This window comes from Passer domesticus, chromosome 5 (genome assembly GCF_036417665.1).
Source record: "Passer domesticus isolate bPasDom1 chromosome 5, bPasDom1.hap1, whole genome shotgun sequence".
Classification (NCBI taxonomy): Eukaryota; Metazoa; Chordata; class Aves; order Passeriformes; family Passeridae; genus Passer; species Passer domesticus.
In genome coordinates, this window is record NC_087478.1 from 8,881,455 (window position 1) to 8,905,583 (window position 24,129).

Consider the following 24,129-nt stretch of genomic DNA (forward strand, 5'->3'; position numbering starts at 1 on the left):
TTTCAAGCTCCATAAGCTGTTTCATCCCTGTTGATTACATGGTGCCCCTTAATTCACTTGCAGTCTATTATTGATTACTGGACATTAGCATCCTGTTTTTGAAAGAACCAATTTATAGTGAGAGCTCCTTTGGAATAGGTATGTTTGGTTTCTCAAAAGGAATAAAAAAGGTTGCTTTTAAGTTATGACATTGCAGGATATTAAAAAAAAAAATAATTTTGATCAAAAGAAGTTGTATCACAGATCCATTGCCAGGAACTGAATGTGAATACAGATGCAATTGAGAGGATGATTGGTCTCAATGATTTCATATTCAGGCCTCTTAAATTATGCTTGGGGTAACAAAATACAAAACCTGTTCATGATACAATGGGTAAGAGTTCTAAAAAACTTGTGAATTATAATGTCTTACATATTGTTGCAACAAACCTTTTGAAAAGCAAATGAAAAATTAAAATAAAATTCAGACACCATTTTACAATGTCGTTAATCCCAGGAAAAAAACAAAAAAAACATCAACTCTAACAGATCTCTTTTTCCTGCCTCAAACCCCTTAATTAGGGTGGGTTTAGCCGTTAGAAACATTATTTTTACATCTTCTGAAATTTAAGGTACTGGAATGGGTTTTAGGATATTTGGAGTGTTCACCTATTTGTTCAAGGCAGATGCTTTGGTTAGGATGAGTTGTTTGCTGCTGAGTTCCCAGTTCATCAGACTGGATCAGTGAAATGCTCCTGTGCAAGGTGAGCTGCAGTTGCCCAATGCTGTCTCTCAGCTTATGGGATCGGGCTCTGCCTGCTTCCATACCACTTGTATTTCTGACTGTATGATTGCCCACTGCTGATGTGATGTATGCTGAACTCCTTTTTCCTCTCTGTTTGCTTGTTTGTTAGGGTTTTTTGGTATAATCCCTGTAGATGTACTCACCAGCTCTACTTGTGATACAATCATCTTCTTTCAACATCAGTATTTGTGCAATGACACTCCTCTGTCCCTTTCTGCTTCTGAATTTTTGAACTGTCAGAAGGTGTACCTTCTAAGAGAATATTCAGTTAAATATACTCTTGTTTCTACTACTAATTTCTTTGATGTTATTCTCTCCACAGATCTTTCAGACTGTGATTCCTCATTGATAAGGCATTTTAGATTATGTGTCATTAGTATAAAATACTGAAATGGTGCTTAAAATGCATGATTTACATGCTTCAGTTGTAATGTCTGCTTAACCCCATATGCACTTTACCAGTGTAGTATCCTGGTTAGGCATTGTCCAGTCTACATTTATTGAATCCGCCATCACTTTTATTGATGGTTGTTCTATGGACATAACTTTGGATGTTCTGCTGACAAGCTGATAGATTATTTAAATTGCCTTCTTCATTCCCATCCCCCACACATAAAATAAATATATATTTAGAATTAATATATTTTCTCTTCATCTTTCTTTTTTCCCTCCTTCACTGTTCATTCTAACAGCACTCATTTTAGGTCTCTTGATATAAGTCACTACTTCCTCCTGTTTCTTCCTAAGTGTAAGCCTGTATTTGAATAGCACTATGGTACTATTGTTAGAAATTCTTCCTGTAAATTTACAGTCTCTTTCTTTCAGAATTTAATGATAAGGATTAACCATTCTCTCGGTTGTTATCGAATATACTTTTACTTCTCTCAGTGTTGAGATTTCCGTTTCTGCATCCTCATTTACAGTGTTTGAGAATGTGTTTCTGAAAAGGAAAAACAAACAAAAAAAAAAGGTTGCTGTAGGAAATAGAGCTACTAGTAGAAAGGAGAACTTCAGTTGTAATGCACTTGCCAGCTTTTGTTTTTATCTTGACTTAATAGCCTTTGGCACGATGATCACACCCTAATATTTTCTTCCTTATGCCAAGCAACTGCATTGTTTGATCTCTCTTTAGGGAGTCCTGAGAGGGCTTGCAAATAAGGATAACACCTTTGAAACACATTTGAAAGAAGGCAAGCTCTGGTCAGAATATCAAATCCATCTATTGAATTGAGTTGTCTGAATGCATACTCTGCACTATAAAAATAAAGTAATCCATCTACTGAATGGAGCTGTCTGCTCTCCACTCTAGAAATAAGGTAATCTACCTTTTGCAGGGAGCACTAAACACCACTGCATTCGCCGTTGGGAAAAATATATGTAGGATATTTAGTTAGGTATATATTGAGAGTTACTTTCTGATAGCTTGTCTCTGCCAAAGTGCTAACTAAGCATTGTGATAAAGCATCAATTTATGCACAGAGAGGCAATTTAGTGCTGTTCATTTCTCAGGCAGTGTATTATTTAATATATAAAACTGCATGTATAATTAACATATCAGTGGCTTTATTCTTTCTTCTTTCTATGCTTTAGTACCCTGAAGGGCACATCATAATTTTGAGATCTGGTGGGGGGGGTTTGTTTATTTTTGGTTTTGGGGTTGTTTTAATGATATCCCTTGATTTTTTTTTGTTTGGTTTTGGTTTGGGATTTTGTTTGGTTGGTTGCCTGGTTTTGGTGTTTGCTTAAAAACAGCCAGAAAACCAGCAGTGTTTCAGATGGCATTGACAAGAGGACACACGTGATGGTAAGTTTGACAGAATAGAGCAGTACATCATCCTTAGCTTTGATTGGCTTTGTGGAAGATGTTAATGAAAAAACTGATGCCCATTAAAGGACAACTGTAACTCTCTTTAGGATGTAGAATACATTCTCAGAAAGCAGAGGTGAGGCATCTTTCATCAGCTGGATTATTTAAAACACCTACTTCTTGTTCTGGGATGTAATTCTGATCAGGCACAGTATTGCTGTACCAAACACTACACTACATAAAGTGCAGTGTTTGGTATTACAAACTTTCTTTAACAAGAGCATATTTACTATTTTATATGTATGGAGAAGGTGCATTTTCCTACAATTTAAAAATGAGAAAAACTGCTGAATTTTCTTGAAGGCAATATATTTCATTACCTACTAAAAATAATTGTTATGGGATGGTTGATAAAACACTTAACTACATTGTAGTGTCCTCCTCTTAAGGAACTGTTTAAACAGCTTTACAGGTTAAACACTTTATGCTGGTAATTTTTTTCCTACTACTTCTACGTCACAGCCAATCTACTATTTTCATTGCTACTAGGTCAATAATTATTGATCACTTGGTCATTCAGATTAATTCATTATTGCTACTATGACTGAAGGTACAGATTGGTAATGGAGAATAATTCCATTTTATTTTAACAATTTTTCTAGGAAGGTAGAAGCAATCATTTCTGATGGTTAAGGGATTTTCATACTTAAAAATGTGATGCTTTGTTAATCCTGAAAATTATCTACACTTTTGACACTGAGATAAAGTCACAAACTATATTCCAGTTGCCATCCACTTGTAGTAAACTTAAGAACTCAGTAGAAAATCAATGCCACCCTTAAAGTCTGTCACATGAAAAAGTGCACTAAAGATTAAGAGCATTTTATTCCCATACTAGCAGCATGTTTGCGAATTCAAAATGTGAAATGGAAAATATCTCCCATTTATTTAGAAAAATGTTTAATAATAGTGGCTACTGGAAGACTCCCAGGAAAAAGTTCAAAGCAAAGCTAGCATATACCCTTAATATATCTTCAGTTTGCTGAAATTACAGGTGCTTCCTGATGAGGGTTAATGTCTTTGTATTTCATATTCCTTTTTTTTTTTTTCTGTGTCAATTGGTTTTTGAAGCCATATTTGCTCTGTCTTTTCAGAATAGGTTTAGTATTGCAAAAATCAATAAAAATTTTAATGTTTTGTCACTTAATGCTGCTGCATTATAACTTTATATTCTTCTGCATTCATCATAATTATAATCAATTACCTATCCTCTACTGATAATATAATTCCTTATATATATTCCTTCTCTGTGTTTTTGCATTGTGTGGTGCACAAGTAACTCACATCTCTTCTAACTGAAAAATTGTATAAACTTTGACCTTGCTTTTCTCAGTGATATTTTGTAAACTCTTGAGATCTTTACTCACCCACATGTTTTTTGTGCTTATTGTGATCAGACATCACCAAACTCTGATGACTCTGTTATCTGGACCATTGGTTTTTCCTTTGTGGGCAAGGTAACTTTCTGAGGATTACCTGAGCCTACACTTCTCTGAGCATCTTCTGTCACCTGTGACACTTGCTTTAGATCAATGTGAAGGAGGTTAAAGTTTAATTATTTATTCCAGCATGGAAAACTGTCAGTAATCTCTGTCTTGCTGTTGTTGGGATCTTCTCCAATTTTATGTATTTTAGTTCCCAGGAGACAGGAAGCCTATCTGATTTGTGGAAATTGTAATAAGCCTATTTTCCTTAGTACAGATTTCCAAAGACTTTTAGTGATGTTAGTGTGATTTTCCAGAATTCTCTCTCCTATTCTTTCAACTAAATATGTACATATATCATCCTGACATCTCTCTCAAGTACTGAAAGTGCTGTCTTGGGCAGTATCAGAGGAATTATAGTATCATCCGTCCATTCTGAATTAGCTGTCCATTTTTCTCCAGTTTCCTTCATTTGCCAGTGCTTGTTTTTTCTTTGTATCTTCAAAGACATCAGATTTATACTGCTGCTTTTTCACTTGCTGGTCTTTCTCTGCTTGTTTTTGTAATTCATTTCTTCTACTGATTGCCAGGGCACCACACAGTTTTATGATTTAACTGCTCCAGTACAAGCAGTTTTATGTCCAGTCCCATTCTTTCTTCCTTCCATCACACCTCTGATTCCAGCCTGATGTTAATCACTTCTCTCACTGACATTTCCAATCTAAAGACTGGTTTTCTCAGCCAGGAGTTTTACCTTCTGCCCACATTATACCTATATATATGTATACCATGTATATATACCTAATATAGGTTACACAAATGTAGGTGGCTTCAATCAGAAACAAATTCGGAAGAAAACCGCTTGGGTTTTCAGTAATAGAAATTCTGCAAATGTAGACAGTTGTTACAAGAGGTGATTCCTTGTTTTATGTTCTTGTCAGAGATGTGCACAGATTCTGAAGAAAATTCCACTTAAAGTTACTGGAAATGCTGTGGCTTAGAAGCACCAGTGATTGAAATTTCTGAAAGAATAGAAACTACCTTTTGTGCTTTAATGTGTATGTAACAGTAATAATGTTGTAATACATAACATGTTCACTGCAAGTAAGCAGAAGATTGGGTGAAATACTTTTCTGGTGCTAGCTTCAGCAAGGAAATTACTGTTTTCAGGTTCCATTATAAAGGGATTATTTGAACCATACAGAGTGCTTACTAATACATCAAGTCAGTGCAATGTACCTTCAAACAAGAAAACAGTGCTCCATTAGGAATAGAAGCAGCTTAAAATTTGTACGCTGGCCTATTTATCACCTTCTTTAGAAGAAGAAATAAAATCAAAAAGCATCTTCTAGATCCTATTAGGCCAAGTCCCTTTTTTTTCTTTCTTTCTTTTTTTTTTTTTTTTGGTTGGTCTTTGATTAGTTTTTCTCGTTTTGATAAGTTTCTGATTATATTCTGAAAGAATGGTGATTGAAGTAGCTGCATCATTATGTTTCCCACTGAAATCTCTGCTCCTGATGTACCTGTGCAGATACAGGATTTAGAACCTACATTCCTGAACCTAAGCCTTACATTACTGTGTAATATCAATTTAAGGTGCAGCATGCAGCCAGAGAAGTACAAATGGGTGGCTGCTTTGGGGGATGAGAACCAATTGTCCCAGTAACTTTACAGTGAGGTTCGTATTGATGACAAATAAAGAGAATTTACTTTATTATGTCATTTCATAGTGTATGAAATAAAAATGTTTGGAATTTTTGCATATATGTCACCAATCATGATGAATAGAACTATTTAATTCACAAATCAGGGTAGCTCTCTCTGTGCCTTTTCTCTTTTAAATATGTTTTTAATGTACCCCAGTAATTACTGATTTTTTTTTCATTGTGAATAATTACTTTCCACAGTTTTTTTAATATATTTGCTAGGGGAAATATTGATTACATTAATTGATAAGATTAATTGTGGATTGACTGTTTATATAGATAACTTCTATATAGTTATAAGTGATCTTACAATATAGATAGCTGAAGGAAGGCATTTTTGGCTACCATCAAGACTGAAATGTGTTGTTCTAGAAAATTAATTGCTCCCTAATATTCTGCTGTTCTGAGATTCCACGTTACCTGGAAGAATTGTCTGCCTGTTCCTTTAGAATTCCAATTTTATCACATTCTTTCTTTTAATTCACTTCTACTAATTTTCTGTTTCTGATCTGTTATTCTGATTGTTACTCAAGGATTCAATGGGCTGATCTCAAGATGCTGGGTGCTACTAAGAGTCATACTGTGAGAGTTAAACAATTTGAGGTCAAATTTGTTGATTGTAGAAAATGTGTGTTCTGTTGTGATTTTTTTTTAGATTAAAAATAACTTATTTGTCTTTCAGTAAATATATAGATAGAGTTTTGTATTTGACTTGTTTTAAAATGTTAAACTCTGTGATACAGTTATTATGAAACCCTGATGTAGTCTTTCAGTGTTCACTTGCAGAAAATTTGGTGATGTATTTGCTTTATTGAGAAAACAGTGATGAAACAAGGAATTAAGTCTTAGGCCAGAGCTTCACTGTAGCATCCTCTAACTACTAGTTGTTATCTTTTGTTTGCCAATATTACATGGTTAAAAAATTAGTTTCAGAATAATAATATCTACCCAGGCTGAGATTTTTTTACTAACCCTCAAAGGTGTCACCACAGTGGTCATAATCCAGAGAGGGTGGCACCTGGTCCATCCTCCTTACACGTGCAGTGCTGCTTGCACATGTGCTGTGCACTGCTACAGGTTTTTAATTGTTGTAGTCTGAAGTGGAATTGAGAAGATTTCTGAGGGCAGATAACATATTTTAAGGCTCAGATCTGGAAACCAATCAGAATCAGCATTTTCAGGCAACAAGAAGAATGTGTTTCATTGAGGTAGATGGAAGTGAAGAGGTGTGGAGATTAAGTCCTAGGAAAGAAGTATCAATTATTTTTGGAGACATATTTCCTGACCATTGTGGAAACTTTTGCTTGTGTAAAGGCTTCATAAATAATTTTAAAAAGTCAGTTAGCTTACTTGTACCATAAAACAGATGTGGGTGTCTGTGTGTCTGTATGACAAGGTTACACTACTATGAAATTTTAGTTGATTTTCCCTCTCATCAAAATGAGTGGGTTAACTGGAAGAGGGGAGAGTGTTTGGTGTAAAGGTAGAAAGGTATCTTCCAAAAGCACTCTGAATTTAGCACTGTAAGTGAACAAAGTAATCACCAGGTTTTTGGATTGTCCTCCTGAGAGGTTATAACAATAATGTCAAAATCAAGTGCTTAAAATGCTTTTAGCAGCAGAAAGGCTATAATGTGAAAAAAGCAGTGGAAAATCAAAATGCTGACTTCAATGTGAAAATGAACATGATACCTGTGAAAATGATACGGAATTGAAAAGCTGTTAATTTGAGAAGATCAATACAAAACATTCAATAGAAACTGACAAGAGAAGTTAAAGCTTTTGACTAGAAGAAGATGAATATAAATCAGAAACAAATAAAATCTGACGCATAAATGAAAGGTTGGTGAATGCATGCCATCAATATGTAAACAAATATCAATATGTAAAAAAATGTAATACAATGACACAAAAAAATTTAAAAATTTAAAATAGGGTTCTTTCAAAAATAATATGGGAATATGCAAAATAAGTAAAATAGAGATCATTGCATTGGAAAAATTAGGGCATGTGATCGTGTAAATATGAATAATGCTATGTTAGTGTACTTGTTTCTTTTATTATCATTTTGATTAAAGTTACTCATTAAAATATACTGCTATTTGGTTGCCTAGTGGCAAATGTTTAGTTCTTTCTTCTTTCTTGAATAGCTTTTGTAAATTATAGCAAGGCACAGGAAAGTGCAAGGGATGTGAAGGAAGTATTTTGGTTTAGAGTTTCAAAAATATTGTATGCATCCTTGGAAGGGGAAGATCCACATTCTTCTTCATATAATCTCTTTTCAGCACTTATACATATATATATGTATTTTTAATTTTTTTAAAATTACATTATTGCAGAAAGTCACTTCTGCTATGTTCAAGAAATTCTGGATTAAACTTCAAGCCAAGACGGGTTTTGAGTGTCCCCAAAGATGAAGGCACAGCTTGAGAGTTAAAAAACCTTAGGCAGTTGTTTCAGTTCTGTTGTTTATAAATTATTGAATCCTTTGTCTTGCAAGAATATACTGTTTGATAGTACTGACTAGGGACTGGGAAGCACAAGAGAAATCTTTCTGGACCTTTTGTTTCAGTGGAGTTGAAGAAAATTAAGATATTCCGTGTTATTAAAGTCAGAAGACAATATTGACTAAAATTAACGTCTGCCTTTCTTCTACCATACTATCTGCTGCTGCAGAGAATCACTCTCTGTGTTTGGAGAGGAGTTGTTATGTGGGGCTTTTGGAGCAATATTTCCAGAGATGTATGTCAGTTCTTTGTGGCACTGATAAGTAATTTATTTGCTGTTCGTGTTTCAAGCTCACTTCTCTGAAAGTTGGTTTGACTTCGTAACACTATTATTGACTACTGAAAAATAATTCAAATATCATCAATATGTGCAGATAGAGGTACAGAGAAGGGAGAAAAAGGTAATACAGTAAAAACTCTCAATTGAGAGTTGAACTCTCAATAAGGGACTGATTGTCACTCAGCTAAATTCATCTTTTATCTCTGAGGATTAGAATTGTAATAGTGCTGAGATTTCTTTGCTACTTGCTCAGATAAGTTATTTGATTCATGGTCTCTCATGAATGATCCATTAGCATTTTTCATGCATTGTGGCAGTTAAACTTTCAAAAGACAGAAATATTGCCTGAGTGTTTCAGAGCTGGGGGTCACGATGAAGTCGCTAAACTGAACCATGAGGCAGATGAGCATTGTCACATCCCATCCCTGGAAGTGTCCAAGGCCAGGCTGAATGGAACTTTGAGCAGCCTGATCTAGTGGAAAGTGTCCCTGCCCATAGCAGGAGGTTGGAACCAGTGGCTTTTCAAGGACCCCATCCAACCCAAACCATTCCATGATTCCATCATTACGTAGCTGTCTAAAGGAGAGAAATCAGAGTTCCTGCATTCGAACTTTGGCCTGTTTTTCTGTTAAATATACACTGAAGACCTAACAAATAATTAAAGGATAGTAATACTGACATAGTTGCTGAAAGTGTTAGTGTTCAGTTTTACTACTCATATTGGAGAAAAAACCCTCCCACCTAGCATTCCAATATGCATTAATATCAGGGAGATTATTCATGTCACTAAATCTGTATTTTTATGTTGCTAATGTGTCTGCTGATTCAGTTTGAACTAGGAGATCCCACTGATGAATGCATTATTTGCAATATTTAGGGTAAAAATGCTAATTAAATCAGCAAATATAGCCACTGGTTGGAATGGTGAATTATGTCCTGATTTCAAACCCAAAAAATTCTAAAAAAATTAAAAATGGTTCTTTGCATTTTTTCAGAGACAACAAGCAAACATTCCAGTTTTATGTTTTAGGGTGGGTTGTTTTGGGTTTTTTTTGGTTTTTTTTTAATTTTTATTTTTATTTCTATTTTTGTTTTATTTTTACTTTTTATTTTATCCTTAGCACAGTCTTGCTAGATGCAAACACTAAAAGCTCTAGGCAGATGAAGCAAGATCATTAGCAAAATATAAATTGCTGGAATAGCTAATGAAAGCCTAGAGCAGGGCTGAGCACAAACTGAGGCAAAATTAAGTAGTTGTTTATCTCAGCTTCTTCCCACTCCAGGGTGAATACTACTTTTTGTCATATCCAGAGATTGAACTATTGTCTTGGTTTGCAAAGAACAGGTGTTTGCTAAGGAAGGTAGGATCCTCCTCTGAAATAGAAAATGTAAAACTCCCCCCCCAATCCGAATTGCTATAAATTTTAAATTGAGGGGCTCTCAGGTAAAAAATATGGGAGCAGGAAATAACAGTTCTTTAATAGGGAAGAAAATAAAAAGATAAAATAAACAATGCAGTAAACCAAAATAACACTGACAGAGTCAGAACACCACCTGACACCCTGTTGGTCAGGGTGTTGGTAGCAGTCCAATTGGAATTGTGGCTGCAGTCCTCCTGGAGTGTGAGGTGTGGTTCTGTTGGAGCAGTGATGCTGTAGAAAGGGTGTAGTCTTCTTCTGAAGAGCAGTGGAAGAAGAGCAGCTGTTCCTCTGGGAATCCAGTGGAAAAAACAGTTCTGGTGCTCCAGAAGCTTCAGATTATATCCAGGTAGGAATGCCTGGCTCCTCCCGCTGGGCAGAGCATCTCCCAATGGGATGCTGTAGTTCTTATCAGTCATGCAGTGACATTCAACAGCCTCTTATCAATAGATGGCTCCTGGGAGGGAGGAGTGATTGTGGAAGTGATAAGGAAAAGTGCCCACTTAAGAGAAGACAACTGCCATACAGATGGTAAATAAAATACAATTTGCGTGGTGACCCAGGACAACTGCTTAGTCACTGCTTTTGAAAACATGTTATATATCTTTACCATTTATATACAAAATTATTTAATATATAATCCACATGACACTGAACATTTAAAATTTATTTAGCTGCAATTTATGTATATATGCTTTTAAAATAATTTTTTATATGTCTTTGCTTGATTGATGATGGAAAATAGTACAATATACATAATTTTTAAAAGGTTTTTTTTGTGCACCTCTGCAAGTAGCTCAGTTTTAGTTGATTGTATGTAGTTACTGTTTTATTTCCCATTGTCTTTCAGAATAATCAGAGCTAAATTTTTTTGGTAATTTTATGAAACACTTTCTGCTTGCGGCAAAAATATTATTCTTGACTTACTTTCTCAAAACTTTGCATTTTTTCCTTCCAATTATGGATCTCCCAAAAAATTTATTTTCATTTTTTAATGCCTCAGTACATATCTGCACAGAACACACCTGTTCAGCTAATTTTTCATTAATATCTCTTCATTTCTGCACCAAGTTCATTCCTGTACCACTTTTCCTTGAGCTCTTCCATTTGTAGTCAGTAAAGTTTCTTTCAGTTTTCAAAACTAGTCCTTAATTTGATCTTCCCTGATAACAGGGAAAGAGAGGTCAGAGGCAGAGGGATGTTGAGTAGTTGTTTTTACTTTTCCATAACTGGGAGGACAGTAGGGAATTGAAGGTTTGGCAGAACTCTGCAATAATTTCTATTTTGCTACTGATAGAGTTCTTCCCTCAATCCCCAGCTCATGTTTGTCTGAATATATCTCGTCTTAATTCTCATTTCAAAATTTTCAAGACATGAAAGGTTTCTACTTATTTGATTATATCACACTTAACAAAATTGAATCATTATACATTAATAATGAACTAATTAATTGTGATAAATTGCAGAGTTGCAGCATTTGTCTCTTCCATTGCCTTGCCTTAGGGGTTATACTCTTCTCAGCAGATGATGGATAACTTGTCTGATTTTCAGTTTGCTGGATGTTGTCACAAAGTGTGAACTGGATGCCTTTGACAGTATTTTGTGCTTTGCTGTGGCATAAGCTGTCAAGAAGGGCGACAAGGGATAGATACCTGATGATTACTCACTAGGTCATGCACCTGAAATCTAATTTTGCAAGAAAGATTGTCTTTGGTTAGTCCTACAATGTTTCTTTAAATGTTGTCCCTGAAGTAAGCTTGTAAGAGCTTGTTATTCAGAACATTTGTATCATGCCTTTTTTTTGTCTCTCTCTTGTAGATAACTGAAGGATTAAAATTTTTTTTGCTTGTTTCTGAAAAAAATATGTTTTTCTTATTTTAATAAAAATAAATATTTTTGATATTTAATATTTTTTACTTCCTGACTTGAAAATAAATAATTTGGGGGTTAATTGGGGGGGGGGGAATTCTTTATTTTTGTGGGGGTTTTTGTTTGTTTGTTTGTTTGTTTTTTTACATTCTGCTAATGATAGGAAGCCTGAAGATCAGAAAAAAATTAAAAAAAAAAAAAAAAAAAAAAAAAAAAACAAAAAAACCCCTACATTTTATTTTCATGTTATACACTGGAATAACATAGCAGTGGCTTTAGTGAAAATACGTCCACTTGCAACAGGTGGGAAGCTGGCCACTAGTCTGACAGAATATTTGTATCAAGGAAGCAGTTGGTTTTCAGATAAGAAGTTTGTTGTTAATCATGTTGCAGTTTGTTTGTATGTCTATAAAAATATGTATTTTGTTTGTTTTTTATCATGCTCAGGCCCATCTTTTTGAGTGTCCTCTCCTTGCAGTTGTAATAGAAGGTATTGCTATGTTCCAAATACATCTGGTGCTGCAGATAAATGAAAGTTGTGATGTGCATGAGACAGAATGACACTCTAGAGTATGAAGTTAAGTGTTGCTGGTTGACTGTGAACTCCTTTGCCATTCGAAAGCAAGTTCTCACTCTCAGCTACCTGATTTATTTTACCAATATTGCTTTATAAGAGCTGGATCTGTCTATGGTAGGATTATAATTTAGATCAGAAATGCCCTTTGTAAGAAAACAGTTTGGTCCAAGTTAAAGCAGCTGACACTGTTGAGCGACTCAGAGTGTGGCAGCTGGATTTCCCTCTGATGCAACCTAAGCAGAAGGTGCTCTCACAGTGCCCCTGCCCACATCTGCTGTTGGGGAATTCAGGCTACAGCACAGGGAAAATGCAGCAGAAAATAAAATCTCCAAATCTCGTATATGAATACTTTTAATCCCAGCAGCAACTTTTTCAATATACATAGCTGATTCCATTGCCCTGCCCTTCAGGCTGATACAGGTGAAGCCTCTGAAACCAGGGTGCTGTTAGAATAGCAAAATAATGAGTTTCTTACAAGAAGCTTTTTGTCGCTTCTTTTTTTTTTTTTTTTTTTGGGGGGGGGGGGTTTGTTTGTTTGTTTGTTTTCCTGAGAGTTGTATTTAAGAAAAATAGGTCTTCTTCATTTTTTGAAACAATTGCTACAATGGGTTGTTAGCAGATTGGGCCGTTATTTCCCTGGAGTACATCCTGAATTGATGCAGAATGTCAGAGCACAGTGGGATTTAGCAGGTGCTGTGCTGCTGCCATTCAGTTTTGCTTCTTTCATTCATCAAATATGAAAGTTAAACATGTGGAGAAATGCTTGTAAGAATGAGTTTGAAGTTTGGTTTATTTCACTATGGCATTTGAATCCTACACTTTATTTTAAATCCAGATTAATATTTTTATATGTTCTTTCTTTATCCTGGGAAATATGTTATTCACTATCCTTACTCCCTGATTTCAGTTGAAAATAGCTGCATAAAATACTGTATGACTTCAGGGTTTTATATAATATATTCTTAACTAATTTGTTTCGATATGCATTTTTTTTTCTCCATAGCCATTGCTCCAGCTGTGTCTTTATTTCCTTAGCACGCTGTTCACTCCCTAATATTGGAAACAATCCATACAGAAGCCTTTAGAAACCTCAAACTCAGCAGCTTCTCTCATTTTAAAAGCTCTGTTTCTGCAGTATTTACTCATTTAGGAAGGATTATGTGCCTTAGTCAAATATGGGAGGCTGAAGTAAATAAAATGTAATACACTTTAGGCCATTGGGGTAGGTATTTATAACAAGACAAAATTTCTTCTTAAACAGTAAAGTAGATGTAAATAAGATGTCTTTCTTCATCCCATTCCAGTTTTCTGCAATTTTACTGCCTTGTCCTGTGGTTTTATATTGACAAAGTAAATTAAAAACAAGGAGATCTTCAGCAAGCACGTTTTCAAAATTTATTTTTGTCTGGACATTGTAGAACAAAGAACTTCTATACTGAGTGATTAAAGCAGTGAATAGAGAAAATTCAGATGAGTATATACTCATGAGAGTAGCCATGACATGGAAGCAGACAAAAACAACTACAAAGAAGCTTAATTTTACTGTGTTCTCAAAGATCCTTTTCAGTTTTTTATTATTTCAAAGGCGTTCGAATTCTTATGAAGTGATTTATAGGATTTTTCTTCTTATTTTCTTAAAACATCTAAAGCAACAAGCCCCAACTCCTAATATTGTCATCTGCTTATTGGATCAGACTGACAAAACACCATGTGCAGAGAGAGTGGCTGAACACTGCAAGGTTGCAGTCTTCTGAAAATGAGGGATGAAATCAGTTCCCTAGGCAGTAAAATTTTTGTCATTAGCTTCAGGGAGGCCAGGATTCACTGGAACACAGCTTCTGTTCCAGTGAATTCTGGAATCATAGAACAGGACTGAGAGTCTGTGTATCCTTCTGCATAGTGTAAATGCTATAGAAGCAAAAAATTATATTTTTCCTTTTGTAAAAGGACACAGAAGCTTTTTACAGCAAGAAATAGAAGTGTCTTCAGAGAAAGAGCCACCTCTGTTTATACAGGCAGCAAGTTTTCAACTTTCTGGTACCCTATAGCCTGTGAGAGGAGTTTTATTCATATTCTCCCTATATAATCTGGAGAACAACACCAAAATATACTTACTTAGCAGTCAAGGTACAATACATATGATGATGCTAGGGCCAAGAATAAAAATTTCTGTTCTATGTTCTGAGAACTCATAATGAAATTGCATATGGTAAAGATTTTCATCTGTTGGAGAGAGGGATAGTTGAATTTCAGAAAATATCAGTCTGCCTTCTCTTTGGACCAGCCTGTGACCAATAACAAGAAGAAAAACAACAAAAGAGAATGTTTGTGGAAATTTCATTATTTTTAATTCACAAGACTCATCCATGAGCTGATTGGAATATTGATGAGAAGCAGGAGCTGTCACATCTTTATCAGCTCAGGTGATGAAACAGACCTTGTCTCATCATCATGTTCCTCACGTTTTCTGCTTGTGCACTGTATTCCCCTCACACTTGGTGTGTCTTAGATTTCTGTTGCCAGAGAGATATTGAAATAATATTAAGCAGTTTGCTATTTCTTAATATTTCACATATATATGGGGATTAGATTAGAATCCATTAACCAAATCCTCTCTATTACTTTAATATTTTTTAAAATGTGTGTTCTCCATATATTGCCTAAATAGAAAAATAATTTTACAGTACAAAAATTATTAACAAATGATTTTAATATTTTATAATATGCACAACATACATATGTATGTACTCTATTTAGAAATATATATTAAGTCAATACAGATATTCATAGTTCATTTGCATTTTAAGCAATTATTATTCATTAATTAGAGATGAATATGTGGCATTACTTCCAATTCTTGCTCTGCCATTAACACTGTATAAAAGTGCATTTTTGTGGTTATTAAATTTGCTTCTAAACAGACATTTTCTTCATTTGTAACAAAGGGTGACATATCAGAGTAGAGAAGCTTTTTGCTTGCCAAGTCCAATTCTTAATCTAGCTAGTTCATGTCACTCCTTTAATAAAATGATCAAGCTCAATCTTAAAAGCTCTGGGCTGCTTGCTGGTATCTCATAGCAAAAGACCATTTTAGCACATTCTGCTCTAAAAGAGACCTTCTAACTGCCTTTTCTAATTTATTCTCAAGTACTCTCTACCCATTTGCTGTGCCAGTGCCATCCTTACTCTAACATATCATTTTTGAGGGTGGGCTTCACTTCTGACTCGTTTTTTAGGTTGTGTCACTGAACCTCTGTCTACTTTCAGAGGGCAGATTTTCTGTTCTTCACAGCCCATCTTAGTGGCCATTTTCAGCAATTTGTCCACTTGCAGTTCATCTCCTTGTCATGATGGACGAAACAAACTTACAGAATCCCAAGCAATATGATGAGTGGTCTTTATTTAATGGTACTACCACATCTCTGGTTTTGCAGGAGATACGTGTGCTTTCCAGTTTGTCATGACTGGGAGAGGAGAGAATGAAATGTTGGTGGATATTGTTCATGTTGTAAGAAAAACTGTAAGAACTTTTTAAGAGGGGATCTACATAAAACCAAACAGGATGGCCTCCAGTTCTGAATTAACTGCTTCCAGACTATAATTAAAACCAAATAAGATGGAAAACAGCAAAATTACTTAAAAGAGGCAGAAAGCATGAAGTATGAGAGCCTTTTTTGCATGAGTTTGTCTGTTCCTAGTCCTTTTCCTTCTCACTTAAGCTAACTATTGCTTGAGATTTACTGATCTTTTAAGTTGCTCTGGAGATTAGAAAGTTATTGAAGTGGTAGTACTGTGGAAGAATGATGACAGATTTTAATAACTTATTCTAGAACAGCATTTGCAGACAGTCTTTTGATTGGTTTTATTTGGTTTTGTTAACACCTAATTAATTTTTTTTTAGAGAGAGAAATCTTCATTAAAGATCAAGCACATCTCTGTAGTTACTTTAATTTGAATGTCACTAGGATATCCTTTGAAATGCTAACAAAAAATTAGAGCAAAGTAAAGGAAGAGCAGAGTTTATATATGAAACGTGCATGGTTTTTGATAATTAGTCCCTTATATTTCCATAAAAATACACATATTCGTCTGTTTGTGTTTTTTTCTGGTGGTTTTTTTTGTTGTTGTGTTTGTGTGTTGGTTTTTTTTGTTTTGGTTGTTTTTTTTTTTTTTGTTTTTTTTTTTTTAAAGGAATTATTTCCAGATAGTGACTCTACTTTCAAGTCATTTGTAAAATGGTGAATTGTATAATTATTGTTTTTATAATAATAAATAATAAAAAATAATAAATTTTTATCAGGTTCTTAGACTGTGCATACCTCTACAAAATCTGAAAAGTCTTTTAGAACCAGTTTAATGAACAGTATCTCTCACAGATTTTGTCTTCTTGCCAGAAAATAACCTTACAGCACTATGTGATTGACATTGGGTATTATGCCATTCTGAAATACATCCTGGCATATTTTGATATAAGAGGAAGCAAAGCAACAATGTGTAAGATGCTCAAATGCTGTTTTCAGCAATGGGTTGCAGTTTTGAATATCAGTGTGTTTTGTGTTTTGTAGAGATAAACAACTTGTTGAAAAATTATGAGTGTGTACTAAAGAGTCTGTGTCTCTGCATTGTATTAAGACTTTTTTGTTGAATTATAATAGAAGCTTAATTCCTTCATCTGTTCTTGACATTTTTATTCTCATTTCCCTCTTGTGAGCATTACTTATTTTAATAACATTTTACTGTGCTTCTCTGGCTATCAGTGTATGGCAGCAAAGCCAGGCAGCAGACAACATATAGCATTGCCAATTAATTTACTTGATTTGGCACAGACACAACAGTATTCTAGACTTCAGTGACTTCTTCATGGAATTATTTATAGAAGTGTCTGGGACAATAATGTCAAATATCTAATGAGGAGTGGAGAAGTTGTTCATTAAAAAGAAAATGTACATGACATTTTATCATTTATGCTTTAATTGTGAGCATAAAATATCTACTCTATAGAACTTGAAATTGTTTGATTCAATAATTGCTCCATTTATTAAAAATTGTATTTTAATGCTTTGGTTTTATTCACCATTAAATGCGTGTTATCCAAACAGTTCTGATTATCCATTAATTTTAAATTATGATATGTTGGGATATGGAAATGCTTCCTTCAAAGTAAGGTTTTGTAACTAATTTGAATAAATGTAATATGTACAAGATCTAGAACAGCATCACATAATGACCTGCCCAGTTGGAAATTCCACTATATAACAATGGCTGTTTGTTAAATTCAAAGACCTATTTTTGCTTTTCCTCTCTTGCTTTGAGTGCAAAGGATACATTGCCTTGGCATTTGTATATACTTGTTCTGATAAAATTTAAGAGTCTAAAAGAGAAGGTGGATAAAATACTACCCAGTTCCCTTATCTCCTTTACCTGTTTTGTAATAAGCTGTAAAGTTTCTTTGGATAACTGTTTTGAGTTGGACACTTTCCTATGGTTTTGTATAAAAAGTATAAATATCTAAAGTCAGGTTTCTAATGCCACTCAAAGGACCATTTACCTTGGAGAAAATGTTCATTTTGAAGTCACTATAAATCTTTTCCTTGCTTTGGCCTTTTTGCTATTGCAAGTCAGGAGAAGCTGACTTATAACACACATCTAAATTGAAAGGGTTGAAGTTCAAGTTACTACTAGAACAGTTCTTCAAATTTTATTTGGCATTTATGTCGAAAATTCATGTGTTTGTGTGTATATACATGTATATGCATATACTAATAAAGACACACATATGGATAAGACAGTGCAAAAACCCATTTTAAAAGTACCTTGAAATAAAATGTCCATTCCTTCCTAGTCCCATGTAAGAGAAGTGCAACTTTCCAGTGGCAGTGGAGAGTGAATAAAATTCTGTGTAATTTAACATAAACATGAATAAAAGTAATCTTTTAAAAAATTAGTAAAACACACAAGTCATAAAGAAAACTAGTTTATACCTTCAGTAGAGTTTCTCTGTTATCTTATGAGTGTGGCTAGTGATGGAAGCATCTGTGTCTACACACATATATGTAAAAATATGCACTTGCAAAAGTATTGTCTCTTTTCCCAGTTTGAAATACCATAATATTTGATTTAAAATATATATTTGAATCATAACAATTACCACTCAGTGTTATCTTTAAAGAAATTAACGGGTCAACTTTATTAAGCATAGTATGGAGGGGTAATACATAACAGATATTTAAAGAAGATTAATGAACTGCTAAGGAGCTCCCTTCTCTTCTCCCCAGTGTCTGTGTAGCTGCCACATCAGGGAACAGCAGCTCACATATTTTCAGATATAGAAAATAGCTCTCAGGCTTTTCAAATAAAGTTGTTCCCTGTCTTGCATGCAGGCCAGAGCCTCTACATTGAATAAATCATCAGAAGTGTATTCCAGTTCTTTTAAAGAAGGTACAGCAGTGCTCCCTATTTTTTATTGATTGCATTTGTAGGGAAAAAATTGAATCCATTCCTTGTCAAGGCCCCTAAACCTCATATCATAAAAAAAGAAGGAAAAAATGAAAAGATGGATGGAGTTCAGTGAAATTAGCCACAAAGAATGATCTTTCATATTGTGTGATGGTGAATTTTATTTTTTCATCTTGCTTGTAGCATGTGAAAGGTAGCAGCTGATGCACTCTGAAGTAGTAATCTTCAAAGACTTCTTTAGAAGAACTGAATAAAAGGTTATTGGAGAGTTTTTTCCAACTAGATTTTCTGCCAATTATCAGTCAAAAGCTCTTTCCTGTATGTAACAACTCAAAGGAAGACAAATAGATACACAGAACTGTAACTGTAACACCTCTAAACATTTTATTTTAGTAAAATGCTTTTTTTTTTTTTTCCCAAACAGAAAATAAATTTTCACTACATAGATAAGGTTAATATAAACTATTTCTCCAAGAAGGGTATTCTGACAGGTGCTGTGTTCTCTTCTATGAGCTAGTGAAAGTACCACAGATTTGATTTTTTTTGTGCCAATTCAGAATCAGGATATTTTATAAGGAACCATTTGGAAAATAGTTTTTTGCTTATTGGGACTGGGTTTTCTTGCTTTTCTTTGGGAAGTTTCAAATCAATTGCTCTAGGCTTTAAACCAGAACTCAGAGGTATTGGTTTGAATTTGATATTACCAGTGATATTGCATTCCAAAAAAATAAAAAAGGGAAAAAAAAGGACTTGATTTGTAGCTCGTTTTTTTAAGTTCAGGGTGTATGCTTTAGCAGAAGGAAAACATTAATAGAAGCTGTGGAAAAACACTTAGAAAAATAAACTATTCAAACTAAAATTCCTACCTTTTCCGTCATTTACTGATTACTGGCTTGGTTAACACAGATGTGGGTGCATTCTATATCAAATATACTTCTAGACAGAATGAAAAAACCCAACCAAAAAAACAGCCAGAAAACAAAAATAAAAAACCACTCCAGGAATTATTATTTTTTAATAATTATGCAATCATTTATTTGATTATCAGTCCCACCAAATAAACTGTGTTTCTGTTCCAAACACAATTTTTTTTGTCATAATGAGAAAGTGAATTAAGAAGAAGGTGAGCCTGTCATCTGTTATGGTTTATTACCATATGAGAAATTAGAACTTGGTCACTTAACTGGGAATTTCTGGGGTGCAAAAATATCTGCAATATTTCAGAATAGGAATATATTGCAAACTGTTAGGAGCCTTTTCCCAAATTTATTACAGTTTCCTTCTGTTAAGATGCTCTGTTCTTATTGGTTTTCTTGAATTCCACATTTTTTTTTAATTCCAGCTTCATGTCTTGGGCCATTTGAGGGTTTTGGTTTTTCTCCCTTGCTGCAGATTCTTGGATTTTTTTTCTAGGCTGTTGTATTTATCTCCAGGAGAAGGTTATAGAGGAGGAGGAGGAGGAAGGGGAAAGTGGGACATAAATAATATCATAAAACTCTTAAATCTCACTGTAAAAGATCACTTCCCCACAAATATTACACACAAGATCTACTAATCCTTATCTCTTACTTTATAGCCTAATCTCAACAAGTCGGATAAAGTGCAGAAATTATCAGTTTTAGTTTTTGGATTTGGCACTTAAGTATTTAGTTATTTTATTATCTGTAGACCACCTCCTTTTTTTGGTATATGTTTATTTGAGATACAGATTTGCATTTATATGACTGTGTATGTGCAGAGGTGTGAGTACACAGATGTAACTCTTTGTAATACATTTTTGGGTGATATTACAATCACGGTATCATAAAATATGCTGTGTGGGAAGGGACCCATCAGGACCATTAAGTCCAGCTCATGGCTCCAGGACCTGTGTTCCTTTAGAGCATTGTCCAGATGCTTCTTGAGCTCTGTCAGGCTTGGTGCTGTAATCACATCCCTGGGGAGCCTGTTCCAGTGCTCAGCCACCCTCTGGATGAAGAACCTTTCCCTGATACCCAACGTAAACCTTCCCTGACTCAGTTCCCTGTTTTCTTCTTGAGTCCCCTCACTGGTCACAGAATTGAAGAGATTGTTACCTGTCCCTCCAACCAGGAAACAGTAGTGTGAAAAGAAACAAAATCAAACTGAAAATAGCTTGTCTACCTGAGCGACAGAGCTTCTAATGACTTAATGGAGCCACTTCTGGAAGAAAGATCTGACACAAAGTCAAGTTTAGAGAGTCCGTACATAATCTTTAATTGCACAGTAGGTCAAACAGGATCTAAGACATAATTGAACAGCAACCATTTAAAAATTATAATTTACATCTCATGGTGCCTAAGGGAATTTTTCTTCTTTACATAAACATATTTTTATTTATAATTATCTACTTGACAAAAAAGAGGTATATAATACAAGCTTATTGCTTACAGGAAATTTCAAGAGTTGGAAATTTAATTTGATATTTCTTCAGAAAGCTGTCTCTTGAGAGAGTAATATCTTAAAACTACTCTGAAAAAAACCAGATAAACTTTTCTGCAAAATACATGGTGTAGCAATTTTCTCCTTAACCTTTAAAAACAAGCTTATAAAATTTAATGTTGTGATCTCATTTCTCTAGTACCTTTTAAGAGCCTTACTTTGAAAATGGGCTGTAAACTGTTAACTTTCAATCCATCCTTATTTTTATCTTTTTTTTTTTTTTCATTGTAGCAGGGGGCTAGAATGTGGGCCTACATACCAAATTTTGCTCTGTAATGCCACTTAGGTCCCTTAAATGTGAATTGGTTTTATTTCAGCTTGACTTGCCCATTTGCAAAAGATGAATTTTCTTTCCTGTCTGCAATATCATAACGTAAGCAGGATCTCTATGACAAGTGGCAGTTTTCATTGGATTTATACCTACATCTTTAGCTCTTTTCAGAGTTTTTTTTCCTCTTGGTTTCTTTCTACTCTTGGCTTGCTGATCTAGGTGCTTCAATTTAAGAAATATTGCTTACAATCCCAGTGTGCAACACAAAAGAAAGAATTAGTGACTAAACCATCAAAAAGCCTTTTGAAAATGCCTAAAATTGGTGGGGTGGGGAGAGGGGGAAGAATTAGTGAAATACTTACTTAAATACTGACTGATTGAGGAGAAAAGCACGATTTATCATAAGGTGTTTTGTTTCACAATACAATTTCATTGATTACTAAGTCTAGCCCATTGATTCTTTAGTGTAGCGGTGTTGATCATTTAATGTTCAATTTTAAAGTTTCCCAGTATAGGTCTTTCTCAAGAAGGTATAGAACATGTTAAAATATTCCATACTGGTCTCATTATATAAACTACTTGATTGATTAAAACAATTATTTGTACAGGAGAACTTAATGAATGTAAGTTTTTGTGTAGCTGGCAACATAGTGTTTAGCTGAAATGTGATTTTTTTTTTTTTGTATTTTAAGTTAATTGACCTAACTCATAAATGCTAACATTCACTTTGCTGTCGTTACTGTCAGAGCCCAGATCTATGAACATTAAGACCTTTTTAGTGTGTGCTAATGAGCACTGCTGTTCATGCAGCCCCACCTTAATACTAGCAATAACTCATCAATGTCTTATTCCCATATAATCCATTTTGAAAGCGACATCTCTGTTACATTTATATTATACCTGCTTTTGTTGATTTCCTTCTTCTCGTTCTTATTGCAGTACACTGTAATTAGCCAGCTTTTATTTTTCTGTAAACAGTCTTCTCTGTGGTTGGGAAGTGCAGTCAGAGTGACATCTCAGAAATTAAGTATTTTTAGAAGATATTGTCTGTGCAAATAAACCAAGGGCCATGGCATGCAAATAATGCAAGCAAAAGAAAACAGTGCGGGGAATTTGAAGAAGAAAGGAAAAAGAAGAATTGTGTTCCTTAAAATTTAATTTCTGAATTAGTTAAATTAAATCTTATCGCTTTCTCAATATTCCAGCTTGCTTTTTGTAGCCGTTGCTTCCCGTGTTAGGATGTGAATTTCTAATAACAGATTTGTTTTGTCTTTGACAGCAACAATCGTGTTAAATGAACTCAACTGGACGGCAGCGCTGGATGATGTGTTCAAGAGGAACAGGGAGGAGGACCCCACGTTATTATGGCAGGTTTTTGGCAGTGCCACTGGCCTCGCAAGGTATTACCCAGGTAACTGAACTGTCCTAGACAGCTGTCCTATGCCATGTATTGCATTAAAAATATTCTGAATTAGCTGCGAGTAGTGAAATAGCTTTTTTACGTAGGCCCAGTTTCTTTATATCAGAATTACACACCCAAGGACTATGAAATTATTTTGGCATAAAGGTAACATGAAGGGGAAGGAACTGGGAGTGAAATATGTAAGAACAGAAGATTATGTCATTTGAAAAGCAGAAGAGTTTAATTTAATTTTTCTATTATTTTCTATATCTTGTGTAGATAATCACTTGAATATTTGTGAGTGAGATTTTTGCACTTGTCCAGATTTAAGATAGTGACCTGGAAAGTAGACATATAGTCATGTTTAACATCAGTGAAAATGTGATTGCACCATGCTATGTTCATGTCTCTCAGAATCCTCAACCTCTGACAGGTACATCTTTGCTATTAGAGCTGAGGTCAATTCAACTTGATTGCTTCAACCAGCATCTGTTTCACCAAAGAATTTCATCACTTGATCACACTAATTAATTTAAATAGATGTATATTTTACTGAATTCAGATAATGAGTAGCCTGAATTTGATTTTTGTTGTTAGCTATGTGATGGAAAGCCTTGTTTTATGGCAAGACCCGTGCTGCTGCTGCTGTTAAGTGATTCTCTTATCAATGCCTGAATAATATGTCCACTACACACATAACAATTGTGTGAAGCATGTTGACTCATGCCTACAACTGCCTGAGGAAGAATTTTGAGAACCTTTCTCTTCTGTTTACACAAGATTGTTTGTGTTTCTGAGGGCGAAGGGGATTATTCTAAAGCTGTTATTGTATCATTATCACAAGTGCTAGCACAGGCAGAGAAACTGCCTCAGGCTAGTTTACAGGAAGAATATTTCATAGCACTTGAATCCTGTTTGTTTTGTCATGCTGGATGATCATGAAATAAATACAGGGAGACGCTGCAGGAAGAAAAAAATATTGAAAATGCAAATTTATTATTTATTTTGTTTTCCTACTGTTCCAATGCTTTTGGGACTATCATCATGTGTGGAGCCAGAACTTGTAACGGCTTACTATGTGATGTTTCTCTAGTACTGAAAAAGAGTGT

At 34.6% G+C, this 24,129-nt stretch overlaps 1 protein-coding gene across 4 annotated transcripts in view; it reads left to right on the forward strand.

The window, feature by feature from the left end:
* CACNA2D1 (calcium voltage-gated channel auxiliary subunit alpha2delta 1) overlaps positions 1-24,129 on the forward strand; it is a 359,436-nt gene that overhangs the window by 224,495 nt on the left and 110,812 nt on the right. For all 4 annotated transcript variants that reach the window (XM_064421876.1, XM_064421879.1, XM_064421878.1 and 1 more), the window contains one exon: positions 22,898-23,029. In XM_064421876.1, coding sequence (XP_064277946.1) covers positions 22,898-23,029 — 132 coding nt within the window. The remainder of the gene's footprint in view (positions 1-22,897; positions 23,030-24,129) is intronic.